We start from the raw sequence: 15,911 nt of genomic DNA, 5'->3' as shown, positions 1-15,911 counted from the left end.
AACACACAATAGAGTTTTTATTTTTTTTTATTGAAGTGCAAAAAAGTTATCCAACACTTATCACCCATGTGAAAAACTAATTGCCCCCTTAAACTAAAAATCAGCATGTGCCACCTTTAGCAGCAATAACTGCAACCAAACACTTCTGACAACTGGAGATCAAACTTTCATGTACTTCTAGGACTAGGACTTACTCTTACGCTTTGGATCATTGTCTTGCTGCATAATCCAGTTGCGCTTGAGTTTCAACTTACAGACTGAAGACCAGACGTTCTCCTTCAGGATTTTCTGGTAGACAGCAGAATTTCCCTCAACTTGCAAGTTGCCCAGGCCCTGAAGCAGCAAAGCATCCCTACACCATCACACTACCACCACCATGATTGACCTTAGGTACAATGTTCTTTTTTTGTGGAATTCTGTGTTTGGTTGTGCCAGATGTAACACGACCCCTGTCTTCCAAACAGTTTCACTTTCGACTCATGAGTCCACAGAACGTTCACCCAAAAGGTTTGAGGATCATCAAGGTGTGTTTTGGCAAAATTCAGACGAGCCTTAATGTTCTTCTGGGTTATCAGTTATTTTCACCTCGCTAATCTTCCATGGATGCCATTTTTGCCCAGTGTCTTTCTGATAGTGGAGTCATGAACAGTGATTTGTATTGATGCAAGAGAGGCCTGTAGGTCCTTTGATGTTGTCCTTGGCTCTTCTATGACTTCCTGGATGAGTAGTTGCTGTCCTCTTGGAGGAATATTGGAAGGTTGGCCACTTCTGGGAAGGTTCACTACCGTGCTGGGTTTTTCCATTTGGAGACAATGGCTCTCACTGTGGTTCTTTGGAGTCCCAGAGTCTTTAAAATACTTTGTAATCCTTCCCAGACTGATGTATTTGAATCACCTTCTTCCTCATTATTTCTGGAATTTCTTTCAACTTTGGCAAAGTTTGTTATTTTAACCAACTTCATGCTGTTGAAAAAGTTCTATTTTTTTTTTTTAATGAACCCCAGCTGAACCCCATTATGAATGCAGTTTCATAGATTTGAGGAATTAGTAACCACATCAGCAAATACATTTGCACACAGGCCCAGTTGGTATTGGATAACTTTTTTTTGCTACAATAAAAAACAAACATTTTCATTTAAAAATGTATTTATCCAGGTTGCCTTTGTTTTACCTTAAATTTTGCTTTAATTTCGGAAACAATTTAGTATGAGATATACACAAAAAAGAAAAAAAATCTAATACTCTTTCACAGCACTGTATATCCAAACTGAACCAAAAAGTAACACTCCAAATAACAAATAAAAATAGAGACATCCAAAATGTATTTATATTTAAAAAAAAATAAAAAAAATTAAAAAAAACCTCTTCCTTATTCACTCATTTGTAAATTTATAACAAAGTGCAAAAAGTGAAGAAAATACTGAGAATGTTAAAATGGGACCAGCAACTAGAGATCAAATAATCGTATCATAATCTTAATGCTCACTGTGTCATTTCAATAAAAATACATTTCTGGTACAAAACGTAATGCTGTCTACCATTCATAAAAATAAAAAAATAAAAACAAGCCTGAGAGTACAGCAATTGTGTACTAATTGGTTAACCATTTTGGATGCTTGGTTAACAAATTAACAAAGTAGCTTCAGCCAACTTAACATCACTGAATTCTTTTAGGAAACATAACCATGTACCTGTACAACAGCATGTCAGTATGGACGTTTGACCAAGCACAAATAATTACATATTAGCAGTGCATCTTTCATAATAACCTGAAGATGACAATACTTTTTTTTCCCACGGTTCACTCACCAGAGGTCCTCCAAAGCAAGCTGCACATCCCTCACTGAGTCTGCATCCATGTGGTTGATCAGCTCTTTCCTGTAGCGCACCATGAACGGGATGGTGTTCTCCTCCCGCAGGAGCTGAGCGATGTTACCACAGACCCACTGCTCCACTCCAGTCTTCTCAGCTAAAACCTTAATGCACAAGCATGAGCAAGCACACAAATACACATCTTTTAGAATCTGCTGTTCAATGCATAATAAGTAAGTTCAATAATCAGTTAAATCAAAGTATTATCGTAAGACACTTCAAATTACTGTTATTAGAATCTGAAAATAAGGTGTTTTTCTCAATAAAAATGGCCCAGGTGTACAATTTATAAACATATCAAGATGGCAAAGTATTTTCTAAACCATCATAAACATTTCATAGATTATACAGTACATGAGCATTTTAATATAAAGTTGTCAACTGAGTCATTGCAACAAGGCGTAAAGGAGGAAGATTTATTTGTCCATCACAACATGAAAATTTTGCATTGTACAAATCTTTAACAACTTATGTTCATTAGATATGTAAGATATGCCTGATATTTAATGACTAGCAAACAGTCACGAAAGCAAATTATTATTAGTCATTATAATGATTATTTGTTAAATCATTATTATGAACCACAAACCCTCATGACTCAAATTTTAGATCTCACCTGAACGGGGTCCCAGTTCATCTGCAGTTCATCTCGTAAAGTATTAGCAGACTTTATGTTGACTGGTTTGCCCTGAGGCGCACTTGTGGTCTTCCGCTTTTTCTGCACTGGCTCATCGAAGTTAAAGTCATCCTCAGGCTCTTCCTTTTTCACCACAGGGAGCTGTGTACTGGATGATGGCTCTTCATGTGCAATAACAGCAGTACTGAACACGGTGTCCATGCTGATAGACTGCCTCTGAGAGACACATCAATTAGCAGTGGGGACATTTCTGACATTAGGAAAACACTGAGAGAAGTTTGTTAAAAAAAAAAAAAAGTTCATGGTCAGATTTCATGCCTGAATGCCAACTGACTCTTAGATGGGGCTTCATTCTTAATATCAGTATCACAGCTTTATTGATAGATAAAATAGCTTTTTTCCCCAAAATGCCACTGCATGGTTGCCACTTCACAGCTCCAGGGTCCCCATGTCTGTGTGGGTTTCCTCCGGTGTCCTCTCACCTCCCAAAACCATGGCAGTAAGTGGATCAACTACTCTAAACTGCCAATTGGCATGAGTGTGTGCATGGTGTCCTGCAATGAACTGGCATTCATGGGACATTCATGGGACATTCAGGGTGTGTCCCGTCTGACCAGGATAAAGCAGCTACTAAAGATTAATGATGAATGAATGTTGCTTACACAGTAGTCCAAAAACAACATCATGCCATACAAGCCAAATGTTTCATGTTACATTGCTCAAGCATGTCAAATTACTCGGATGGTGTGAACGTTTTATAGCACACAAAACACCAACAGAACACACACAGCCTTACCTCTTCCTTAACCCGTACTTGTGGCAGTGATTCATCCTGATGAAAATCTGCATTGTTGTTGTTGTCTTCTCCTTTCTCTTTATCGACATCATTCTTTACTTTAAGGACCCTTGGTGCTCTATGCTTTCTCTCAGCCTTTGGTTTGGGCTCTTTAGGTTTGGGCTCTCTGGGTTTCGACTCTTTAGGTTTCGACTCTTTAGGTTTGGCTGCTCGTTTAGTGACCGGTTTCATGTCAGTTGGTTCTCCTTTCTTCCTCCTCCCTCTTCCTCTGGTCTTCTCCTCTGGCAGCCATTCCTCTGGTTCCTCCTCACTCACCGGGCTGTCTATGCTACAGTACATTGACATGTTTTTAATGTTACAATTTGTTTACCTAGAAGTGGCTGCTTTTCTAACAGTCCAAATTCCATACTAAAAGGTTTGAAGTGAATGTACTTACGGGTCATCGTCTGTAGTCGGTTCCTTATACACTTTTGCCGTTACTGCTCTCCGAGCTCGCAGCATCCTCGTACTGAAATGAAGAAATTTCTTCAACGGCCAGTATGACAGCACACATATACTGACAGATAAAAGGCCAACTAACCAGCTCTGCCTAGTGGTCTAGATAGTAGGCTACCACACAGTTCAAATTTAGCGCTTGAGCCACTATAGCTAGTTAGCATATGCACTAGAATGCGCGCATACTACTGTACTAAATATCATGTGTAAATAGTACACCAGTGCTACTACTACTGTATATCTCTGTACAACTCTGACTGAATTGTCACACTGTCACTGTAATCTGGAAAAACTGCTAACCAATTCTGAGATTCATATTTTTCAGCAACAGGTAGCATACTTATGTACTGTTTAGTGCGGTAGTATGTGCTGGGCTCCTTCTTCGTCGTCTTCCTCTTTTTCTTTGCGTTGCCGGCACCTACTGGTATGGAGTGTTGATCACTAAATTATTAAACTAAGTGGTTGTTGTTGCTATTCTCGTGCAGAAACACGTAACTATAGATTATTTAGATGCAGGACGACATTAATAACGACATATCTTAAAACAAAATTAAGTCAAGAAGCTGTCATGCTCCTGCTATAGGCTACAGTAGAGTATGTCTGTAGTTGGCAATTAAGAGTCGACAGCATACTATCACTGGACATGCAGTCTAGCACATTTCCATCTCAAAAACAACACAAAAGGCTTGAAACTAGCCCAGAACGGAACCCCGGAAGGAGTTTCTTCTTCTTCTTTTTCTTTTTCTTCTTTTTCTTCAGCCTTTACGTGTGGAAACATGGCATTTCTGGGTTCAGACAATGGCATTCTCTCAGTTGTTCTTCGGATAACAGCAGAGTCGGGAGATTCAGAGCGTTTGGCATTGCGGTGACAAATGCTGATTCTCACAGCTCGACACTTTTATAAAGTTTTTTTTTATTATTATTATTGCTCTACAACTAAGGCACACACTCTTCGTTTATTCCTTCCCTTTCCTCTTTTACTACTTTTTATTTTACTTTTTGTTCCCTTTGTCTTTTTTTTTTTTCCCTGAATGTTTGTTAGAACTTTCTGGAACATGGATCTAATGCTAATTTAATATGTTCAGTCAGAAAACCCACACAGCTTGCAGCATGCTCACTTGGTATGTTAACAGACCCGTTGTTCGGCTCAACACTATTTCTTAAGGCGTTTGTGCAATTCTTAACCTTAGTCTAGTAACATACAAAAATGTTTTCTCATTGAGTGATCTTGAAGGGGCAGAATAATGTTTAAATGCATCTGTATTTTACAGACAGCTATAAAGAGGGCAGGACCTGGTCAGACCTCCAGTCAGATGTGGAAGTGTTTGGGCAAAGATTACCAAGGTGTAAAACATATGGATAGTTGTTCAGCAAATCACTATTATTATTTCTTGATGCTTTGAGGCCGTATTTAAAGTTGTATTTTTCATAAAACATTGTAGAATTTGGCAATATAGTCAATATTTTATGTGTACATTTAGTTCTGATCAATTACATTTTTTATTAGGAGGAGTGTCCAGATTGGCCCCCCTGGAGATCAGGAGCCTTGTTTGTGCGACTCAGAGGATGTGTGCCACACCACCCAAACACATTCTTCCACCTGCCCCCAGTGTTAAGCTCCCCACACTCACCCCAAACGCCACTTTCACCCCTGTTCACCACCACTTTACCAGCAGCACGACCACCAGCAGCACACGGCTCCTTCACAGAGATGCTGCAGAACTGGCAGCCGATGGACGATATGCCATGTGAATGTATTCTTCTGCTTTCTGATTGACTTTCTTTTATAGGTATTAATTTTGTAGAACATTTTTCCTCACTTCCCTTAACACAGTGTTCTCTTGTAGCGCTGCCTGGCTGTCAGACTTTACGATGAGCCCCCAGGAATCATCAGAACCAGGTAGGGCCAACTGTGATTTCCACTCAGCCATCTTACTGGAATTTGTGTAGGTTAGGAATAAGACTAAGGATGGAGTTGTATAGTTTTGTAGTGTTAAATATTGTTAACTTCTTTATCATAGCCATTCTGAGGGAGGTGCTGAATAAATTAATGATGGTGCTGGATCAACAAACCACTGAGATTGCTTCAACTACAGGAGGTCCAGCCTTTGGATATTGAGGAAGGTTTACTGCCCCTGCAAGACCTTCCTGAACTGTGTAGTCTGGAGCAAAGGATGCAACAGAGCCCAGATTACAAGCAAAAACTGGTGAGAATTTTTTTTCTTTTTTTTGGTAATAATTGCTTGCACAATTACACAGCTACTGAAAATGTTTCTCTATTTTTTTTTTTTTTTCAAAATGACACACTCATACTCAAAGCACAAGATTCAACACCACTTTGATATGAGGGAACAGTTATGACCTAATCCAGGGGTCGGGAACCTTTTTGGCTGAGAGAGCCTTGAACGCCTCATATTTTAAAATGTAATTCCGTGAGAGCCATACAATATGTTTAAAACTAAATACAAGTAATTGTGTGCATTTTATGTAAGACCAACACTTTTAAAGTACAATAAGTCTCTGAATTCTTTTTAATAACGTTTTTATGCTGTTGCTAACCAATGATGAATAAAGTACTTCTTACCATTAATGCGACTTCTGGTGCTGCATGGTTTTGCTGATGGCTTTGTAGTCTGGTTGATACGTGGTGAGGTTAAGCTTCATGCAGGCGTTGAGACTTCCATCCATTAAACATGATCATAGGTTGGTCTTAATGTTCTTTAGATGTGAGAAAGACTGCTCACATGCATACGTAGAGCCAAACATTGTCAGTACAGCAATACTCACACGCTGCAGTGTGTGGTATGTGACGGGAAGCGCGTTCCAAGTTTTGACAATCAGCTGGTCTGCGGGTTGAAGTTTTTTCATTTCTCCCCACTTGTGTTTGCTCGCCAACTCTGCTTGCTGTCGTGCAAGTCTTTCCAAATCTTCATCCAGTGACTTGAACTTATGTCTCATGTCTGAGGCCTTCAGGTCAGCAGCTTGTAGCTCAAAATCTCTGACGGAGACACCGGGGATGTAACTCAGGTCGGCGCTGTCCACTACACACTCGTGTGGATGGGTGATGAACTTAAAAAGACGAGTGCGCTCACGAAATTCTCCAAAGCGCGCTTTGAATGACTGCAGGAGATTAGATGTGAAGCCCGCTATGTAGTATGGCGTGTGTCAAAGTGCCGCTTTATATTTGACCGTTTCATCGATGCAATTTTATCATTGCATATTAGACACACTGCAGAACCTGCTCTCTCCACAAAGGCGAATTCCTCTGTCCATTCCTTCTGAAAAGTACGATACTCCTCATCTTTTTTTCTTTTAGCTATCTTCTTCGATAAAAGTGTTTCTGCAATTAGCTAGCTGATTACTTGATTAAAAGGAGGGAAGTTTACTTCCTGACCTCACAACGACCCGTGTATGTTACGCATTATCCAATAAAAATTTGGTGTTGTCCCGGAGGACAGCTGTGATTGGCTCCAGCCACCCGCAACCATGAACATGAGCGGTAGGAAATGAATGGATTGAAATACATGAGACTGTTTTATATTTTTAATGTTTTTTTTTTTTTTATTAAAGATTTGTCTGCGAGCCAGATGCAGCCATCAAAAGAGCCACATCTGGCTCGCGAGCCATAGGTTCCCGACCCCTGACCTAATCGTTGGTAGAGGAGGAAAACATGGAAAACACACAGGGCAGGTTAACTGCAGGAGTAGTGAGAAGCAGTTGACGAGGCAATATATGCTTATTATTTATTTTTTATTTATTTATATTATTTTATATTATATTATTCTTTTAAAAAAATAGTTTTCAGGTAAACTGGTTGGCGCTTATCGATGGGGCGGATGTGCGCGACTGCATCTGCCGCATATTGAAGAGGGTGATTGCCAACTCCCTGGCAAAGAACCTCAATTGGAGGGGAGTCAGTGGAAATACTTCACTGGCCACTCTTCAACTCGGAGAGGTTGTGATTAGTAAGTATATCTGTTTACATACAGAATTAGCTGTCTCTCTCAGATGATATGTAAGGGGTAATCCACGGTTAGGTGTGCATTAAACGATTTTAATGCATGGTGTGGAGGAAAAGAACCACTCGTTCAAATCATTTAATGCACACCTAGCCATGGATTACCCCACTTAATCCATGGTCTTTCCACAATTAATAAAATTAAAGCTGTCATTGATTTTAGAAGCGCAAACTTTGATTAGAAGTTTAAAATAACCATTAATTTCAGTTAGTTAGAGCTCGAATTTTGCCCGATATAAATCAGACAGAATTAAAGTAGTGTGATGTTGACTTTTGCAAAAGGAAGGTATTTAGAGTGTTTTAACTGTGGTGTGTTTTTTTGTTGTTGTTAATTTGTTAAAATGTTCATATTATAGTCTCTTTTTAATTGTTTATAAAAGTCCTTGCTGTTTTTAAGTGGTTGAATTTGTGTGGGGGGGAGGTTTAAATAGCTGAATTTATAAAACTTACCCCGCTTAAAAGTTTACATACCCTTGATTCTTCATAATGTGTGTCGTTACCTGGATGATCAATGACTGTTTTTTATGTTTTGTGAGAGTTGTTCATGAGTCCCTTGTTAGTTAAACTGCCCTCTGTTCTTCAGAAAAATCCTCCAGGTCCTGCACATTCTTTGCTTTTCTAGCATCTTCTGCATATTTGACCCCTTTCCAACGGTGACTATATGATGTCGAGATCCATCTTTTCACACTGAGGGCAACTGAGGGACTCGTACACAACTATTACATAAGGTGCAAACATTCACTGCTGCGCAAGAAAGCAACATGAAACATTAAGAGCCAGGGGGGTGTAAACTTTTGTACAGGATGATCAGTGTCAATTGTTATTTTGTCTTCTGGGAGACATGTAAGTATCTTATTTAGCTTCAGAAGGGCAGTACTAAATGGAAAAAAAAAACAAGATCTTTAAACAAAATAACAATTTACACCGATCGTCCTGTTCAAAAGTTTTTGTTAATAAATGTTCATATTGTCGTGTATTTGTTAATGTTTAATAAAAGCCCTTAATCTTATTAAATGGTTGAATTTGTGTTTCCCTGCTAAAATTAAGTACATTTAGCAGTTTCTAGGCCACATCTGGCCTGGGAACCAAGCCGACTCTCAGCTAGATCTGTCTTGCAGTGTCTGGGCCAGACCCAGGCCACATAAAACAATATAAGTCACTTTTCAGTGTCTGGGCCAGAGGAAATTGTATGTGTCGGTTTTCAATGTGTGGGCCAGTTTTGGGCCGGGGACCCAGGCATATACTGGGCCAGAACTAAAGCAGGTATTTGGCCCACAAGTGGGCCAGACAGACTTTGATATCTGGGAAGACAGTACACTGATTAAGAAACTACCATGTAAACAGTGATTTCTGATTACCTTAATCAGAAATCTTAAAGTCATACTCAAACTAAACACGAATCGAATTAAGACGTGGAGTATTCCTATTTTTGTCGCATGTTTACATGGACAGGAATAATCTAATTATTGACCCTATTCTGAATAAGACAATATTGTGATTAAGGTGTTTACATGAGTTGCTTTTAGAATACTCCTTTCATGATCCTGTTTTACATGTTATAGAACATAGATTGATTAACGGCACACGTCATTACATCCCCACGCCACGCCGTCTGATGTTCCCTCCAGAATTTCACGCAACAACATACAGTTCATCTTCGTTATGGTACCATATACAGTTTTAGGTGTTTCATTTTTAATCTTGTGAAAATTTCAAGTGCAGTTAATTATTTGTCATGCTATACATGCAAATACATGACGGCGGACACAAATTCTCCAGCAACAGGCCTCCTCTGTACTTTCACTCGGTAACATTTCATTCATGTGACCGTGACAAACACTGAGGTACTGGATGAGAGTAGGAAGTAAGGACTGGTGGGAGAGAGTTGTTTGATGTAATTTGATGATGCTGAATGGAAAGACAATTTTTTGTGCAAAGAAGAATGGGAGAAACTGCCCAAAAATAGGTTTGCCAAGCTTGTAGCATCATACTCAAAAAGACTTGAGGCTGTTATTGGTGCCAAAGGTGCTTCAACAAAGTATTGAGCAAAGGCTGTGAATACTTATGTACATGTGCTTTTTTGTTTTTTATTTTTAATAAATTTGCAAAGATTTCCAACAAACTTCTTTCACGTTGTCATTATGGGGTATTGTTTATAGAATTTTGAGGAAAATAATGAATTTAATCCATTTTGGAATAAGGCTGTAACATAACAAAATGTGGAAAAAGTGAAGCGCTTTGAATACTTTCCGGATGCACTGTAAAGATTAGTGAGCCTGTTCCAGAAGCAGCCATGCAAGCCCAAGCCATGACACTACCTCCACCATGTTTCACAGATGAGTTTGTATGTTTTGGATCATGAGCAGGTCCTTTCTTTCTCCACACTTTGGCCTTTCCTTTAGTAGAGGTTAATCTTGGTATTTCTTTGTGAATTCCAATCTGGCCTTTTGATTCTTATTGCAGATGAGTGGTTTGCATCTTGTGGTATGACCTCTATATTTCTGCTGCAAAAGTCTTCTTTTGAACAGTGGCTTGTGATATCTTCACCCCTGCCTGTTTTGGATTTTTCTTCACAGCTCTCAAAAAGATTCTATTCAAAGTTTCTCATCTGTTGTTTTCCTTGGTCAAACCATTCAGTATCTGTCGCTCAGTACAACAGTGGTTTCTTTCTTTTTCAGGACTTTCCAAATTGTTGTATTGGCTATGCCAATGTTTCTGCAATACCTCTGATCGATTTTATCTCTTTTCTCAGCTTCAAAATGGCTTGGTTTTCTCCCAAAGACAGCTCTCTGATCTTTATGTTGGCTTATCCATTTTAACAACAAATGAGGTCTGCACATATGAAACTGAACATGAACTGTTTATTGTTTAAAACAACTATTTATTGTTTAAACAATCAATCGAACAGGGCACACCTGGCTAACAAAAAACACCTGTCAATCACATGTTCCAATATTTTTGCTCTCCTACAAACTGGGTGGTCTGATACAAAATGTGATAAGTACTATGTCGTTTAACACATCTACATATAAATACCAGGAAATAAAAGCTGAAATTCTAAACTCTCTTCTCATATTCCCTGTTTGATCTCAAACCCAAATGCTTTTAGTCTACAGCAAAAAAAAAAATGCATTAGCCTTAATGTTCCAATAGTTCTGAAGAGGTTGCAATATGAATGACTCATCCCAAAGAGATTTCCCACATTGATAAATCCAGGACTTGAACCTTGGATAACAAATGCTCTGAAAATGTGTTTGGATATGGTTTCAGAGACAAGTTTCAGGAAGTATGCAAATTAAAAATGTATTGTTTCACACATGACTCCAGATATACTGACTGGCAAACAAATATACACGTTGTATTTTGAAAAATAAAAATAATAGAAATACCGTCCAAATAGGAGCTAACCTTTTGACAAAGAGATTTATTTCAACCAAATCATATCAGCCAGCCACTAAGCTAAACTGAGGAAATTAAGTTTATGACTGACACGCATTATTCATGACCTGCCAGCAGATGGTGTAAAAAGTCAGAGACTAAATAATAAATGCTCCCAAAATCATTAAGCAAGCAGTTCTTTGACATAAAGCAAGCAAAGAGCAGCAAATCCATATGTTGAAAGAAGGATTGCTGTTCAATTGAACAAAATCACTAGGATCTTAAACCAAAGGAACTATTTCCACTAAGACACAAAAAATGCCTAAAATCTAAAATGCTTTGCATTTATCTGGAATTATGTCAGAGTAACTATTTGCATAAAATGTCAATTTTGAGAAATAGTACATTTTGTTAGTGTTTTGTAGCATATATTTTGTGTCTGGTCTGGGCACTTTGCTTTGCTCTGGGCTTTTCAGACCCTGAAGTAGGTCAGAATACAAATAAGTACTTCATATTTACCTGTTTGTAACATACAGTCAGACAAACACTAACTCTATTCCATTTACACAACTAAATAACCCCAGATACCAAATATGTTAATAAGGCTGTTCTGGCTTGTAATGTTGCGTCATATGCTGCTTTGATTATTAAACAGTACTGGCCAAGTGGTAAAGACTTTGGGCTAATGATTGGAAGGTTCTTAGCTCAAATCACAGACTGTCATTGCTTGAGCAATGCCTTTGACCCTCTGTTAAGTTATTGCATGTCTCATTTGTAAAATACTTTAGATTACAAAGCATAAGCCAAATGAACAAATATAAATGTTAACATTGAATAAGACTGAGTATTGAAGTTCAGCATTTATTTATATCATTTATAGAACATTTGCCAGTTGCTAAGTCCCTAAGAAGCAATTATAAATTAAAACAATAATAATTTTAAAAAGGTTAATTTACTGTAAGGCTTTTAGTTCTCCAGGCTTTTAACTAATCTAGTAACATATTTGTCTGTAACATGTGGCTTTATCTTATGCTGCTAGTTAATTAATAAAGCCTGACGGAGAAACCTCAATCATGTAATTCTTGATTTGTTCTTAATAATAATAGTAAATAAGAAATAATACTAACCTCTGGGTTCTGAAAACATGGTAATGTGATATCCATCCCAAATTATTTGTTTTAAAGTGTCTGAATTTCTGGGCAACTGCTCAGAAAAGGATACGGAGTGATAACTATTTTCTCACGGACTCAAAATGATGCTGGCTATTTTATCATTCCTACGTTATTTTAAGTAATCACTGGTGTTTTTATTGTTTGCACATATCCTCCCTGTTACTGCTGTATATCTGTTTAGATAGTGATAGAACATAACCTTGCACTGTATGTCACCTATATTTGGCCTCTTCCTGATAATAGCCTGTACACTGAACAAGAGAGGCGAAGGGAGTAGGTGGGGGTTATGTAATTTCTTTGTGTCACTTCCAGAGAGAACAATTAGTGGATACACAATTATGCCTCAAATGTATTTTGTTAAACTTTGCATCCAGAACATAAACTTGAGAGGGGAATAGTGATGGCAAACTGATTGCATTGATTAAACTCTCCCAATAAAGTACGTCCAAAAAATAATAGGGAAATGTCACTTGATTACAAAAATGTAATTATTAGAAAATTGTTTGACAATGATACAGAGATTTCAGCAAAAAGAGTGGGATTATACGTCTTTAAATTATGCTTTGATACACTTTAGGAAAACTTTTGGAGAAGGAGGAATTTATGAGGTGTTATATGTCTGCCATGCACCTGTAATGGTAAAAAGAGAGCTTGTGGTAAAGGGTAAACATTAATTAAAAGTTTTACACTCCAGCAGCATTCTGCCCTATGACGACATTATTAAATGACAATTAGATTATTGATGCTCCGATTACCCTAAATCAGAAATGATCAGTGGACACACAGGTTCTTTTTGTGAATGAGGACAAAACCTGCCCACACATTCTAGTGTTATCCAGGACACAAAACACTGTAGCACAGTGAGGTATCTGTGGAGACAGGGTGGAGAGAAGAGGACTCAAGAGAAGCCCACACATATGTCCTGCAGTGGAAGTGGATGCAAGGGGCACAACAACCCGGCGTTGGCACTGATAATGTTGGCAGTTAAAGAGTTCAATAGTGCAGAATATTGCCACAGTGAGCTAATAACTTTCCTTTTGTCACTGATCAGTTCTCTTCAGCAAAAGCCAAATGTTGATGGATTGCAAAAAGGCATTAACACAATTACACCAAAATTCTCCATATTTGCTTGTAGTGAAATTCTAGTGAAAGTGTCCACCCTGTCATAATGGAGGACCCATGGAATCAGGTGGTCTGGTTTGATTCTTTTACATCATGTGGGCGGCCGGGTGCGTGTGTGTCGCTTACCTGGGGAAGAGATGGCACCAGGATGCACTATGGGAAAAAGGCAAGATGGCGGAGGAAGTGTGATGCTCTGGGCAGTGTTCTGCTGGGAAACCTTAGGTCCTGGCATTCATGTGGATGTTACTTTGACACGTACCACCTACCTAAACATTGTTGCAGACAAAGTACACTCCTTCATGGAAACAGTATTCCCTAAAGGCAGTGGCCTCTTTCAGAAGAATAATGCGCCCTGCCAGACAGCAAAAATTATTCAGGAAAGACTTGAGGAACAAAGATTTCAAGGTGTTGACTTGGCCTCCAAATTCCGCAGATCTCCAACCGATTGAGCATCTGTTGGGTGTGCTGGACTAACAAGTCCGATCCATGGAGGCCCCAGCTCGCAAATTACAGGATTTAGAGGATCTGCTTCTAACATCTTGGTGCCAGATACCACAGCACACCTTCAGCAGTCTTGTAGAGTCCATGTCTAGACAGATCAGAGCTGTTTAGATGGCACAAGGGGGACCTACACAATATTAGAAAGATAGTTTTAATGTTATGGCTTAAAAGTGTTTCCTCGTGTTTAAAATATGGTGTATTGTAGTGCACTATGTCATGGCTTTGTCCACCCTATGCCCAGCCATGTCCCGTCACATTTTTATCATCTTCATGCTTTATCATTATTCCTACCAGTAATTTAAAAATTTAGGATGGAAATCATACTATTTGAAATTGTGAGTAAATATGTTTGCTGGTAGATTTTGTATAGATTTTGATACGTTTTTAAAATAACTAAGAATTATTGTTGACAAATGACACAGTATCTCTGAAAATGTCAATTCTGTTACCAGTGCAATGGCTCATCATTTTTTGGTATTGTCCATGGCAAGGTGGATATATTGTATCATGTAGCTGATTCACAAGTACAGGATTTTGCAGAGTATTTTTTTTTGTGTGTGGTTGTTGCAGCGAAAAATGCTTGATTTTGCTATGCATTTTTTCAAAATTGGTGATGCAGTTTGCAGAGTTTTTTTAAACATCATTCGCAGTGATGTTTGTTGGTAAATGAGACCTTTTAGCTGTACTCATGTTCGACACGCAAGAATCGAACTGGGATTTGACTAAATGTGTGTTGTGATGATGTCACATGACGCTTCTTGGCCCAAATCTGGGGCGAAAAAAAAGTCCATTCAGTACTCAGGAAAATGCTTTGGGTATGTGCACTACAGATTTAAGTAGGATCCAATCATGAAGCCCCATATGATTGTGATAAAGTTTTGACTATAGGATATAAAATTAAAATAAAAAGAAATAAAAAATACCTACTCTCAGAAACCCAAACATTGACAATGTTGATGAAAAATCTTTTTCTTGTCATTTATCTGTTTATTGAAACTCTCTGATCAAGTTTTATATATATTTTTGGTATAGTTTTATAAATGTTTATGGTCATTTTTCTAAAAACATTCACACTGAAGTTTATTTTCCAATCACATGTCCTGAAGTGTTTAGTTCCTTTTACATCACAACGGTATAGCCATGATTACCATTTGTTATTTGTTAATGAATGACATATCATTCATTACCTATTCAAAACAATGAGTACAATGTTGAATAAATCTCTTTTCTCTCTGTGGCAAGACATAGGAGCTATCCACTATTCAACAGTGAACTAAATCACAGTTACTTCAAATTTATAATGCATATCAAATCTTAAATTATATTAAATACATATTAAATATTAAACCTTTGTAAAATATTAAATATTGTATAAGAGCAATAAAGTTTAGAAATCATTTTATATGAAAAGGTATGTATTATCTGAATGGGAAAACCTCTGTGAAATGTATGGGAAAATAAAAAACCATGAAATTCCACTGTTGCATTTTTGCAACATTAATAAAAATATCTCTGTGGCAAACATTTTGTGCAGTTTTTTTTCCCCAAAGGTATATTGTTTTTTTTTTAACTCTTATTATTATTAATAATAATAAACATCTTAATATTTCAAGAAAAAAAATAATGTAATATATTTGCTTAATTTTGTCCACAGCTGAGAGCAGAGGGGGTAGAAGCAGACAGCCTTACTGTTTGAAAATAGAATGCTGGTAATGTTGTGTTGCTCACATTTTCCTGCCAAAAATGTTGCAAGTAACAGATTACAGTGTGCAGTTCTTTTGTTTTGTTTGTCTCTCCCTCAAATTTGTATATATATATATATATATATATATATATATATATATATATATATATATCATATGTACAATTAATAATATTAATAATTAATATTAATAATTAATTAATATTAAACAATTATTAA

The 15,911-nt window shown here is 37.6% G+C and overlaps 1 protein-coding gene and 1 long non-coding RNA gene across 5 annotated transcripts in view; one reads left to right on the top strand and one right to left on the bottom strand.

Moving 5' to 3' along the window:
- Positions 1-4,619, bottom strand: part of srbd1 (S1 RNA binding domain 1) — a 147,679-nt gene extending 143,060 nt beyond the window's left edge. Inside the window, exons 1-5 of one of the 4 annotated variants that reach the window (XR_008396273.1) lie at positions 4,100-4,619; positions 3,741-3,812; positions 3,305-3,632; positions 2,488-2,724; positions 1,809-1,975 (exon numbers count right to left, since the gene is read on the bottom strand). Coding sequence is in view for 3 of the 4 variants with exons in the window: in XM_047154300.2 (XP_047010256.1) it covers positions 1,809-1,975; positions 2,488-2,724; positions 3,305-3,632; positions 3,741-3,812; positions 4,100-4,137 (842 nt within the window). In the remaining variant the exon portion in view is untranslated. Of the gene's footprint in view, positions 1-1,808; positions 1,976-2,487; positions 2,725-3,304; positions 3,633-3,740 lie in introns of all 4 variants that reach the window. The other 3 variants (XM_017464863.3, XM_047154300.2, XM_017464862.3) reach the window with 3 other exon arrangements.
- Positions 4,620-4,649: 30 nt separating this feature from the next.
- On the top strand, positions 4,650-9,934 carry LOC124627712 (uncharacterized). Its single transcript, XR_006982211.2, has 5 exons — positions 4,650-5,143; positions 5,307-5,699; positions 5,821-6,006; positions 7,598-7,764; positions 8,401-9,934. It is a non-coding gene; the product is annotated as an uncharacterized LOC124627712 (long non-coding RNA).
- Positions 9,935-15,911: the final 5,977 nt, after the last annotated feature.

Source organism: Ictalurus punctatus, chromosome 3 (genome assembly GCF_001660625.3).
Source record: "Ictalurus punctatus breed USDA103 chromosome 3, Coco_2.0, whole genome shotgun sequence".
Classification (NCBI taxonomy): domain Eukaryota; kingdom Metazoa; phylum Chordata; class Actinopteri; order Siluriformes; family Ictaluridae; genus Ictalurus; species Ictalurus punctatus.
This window is presented reverse-complemented; position numbering and strand designations above follow the sequence as displayed.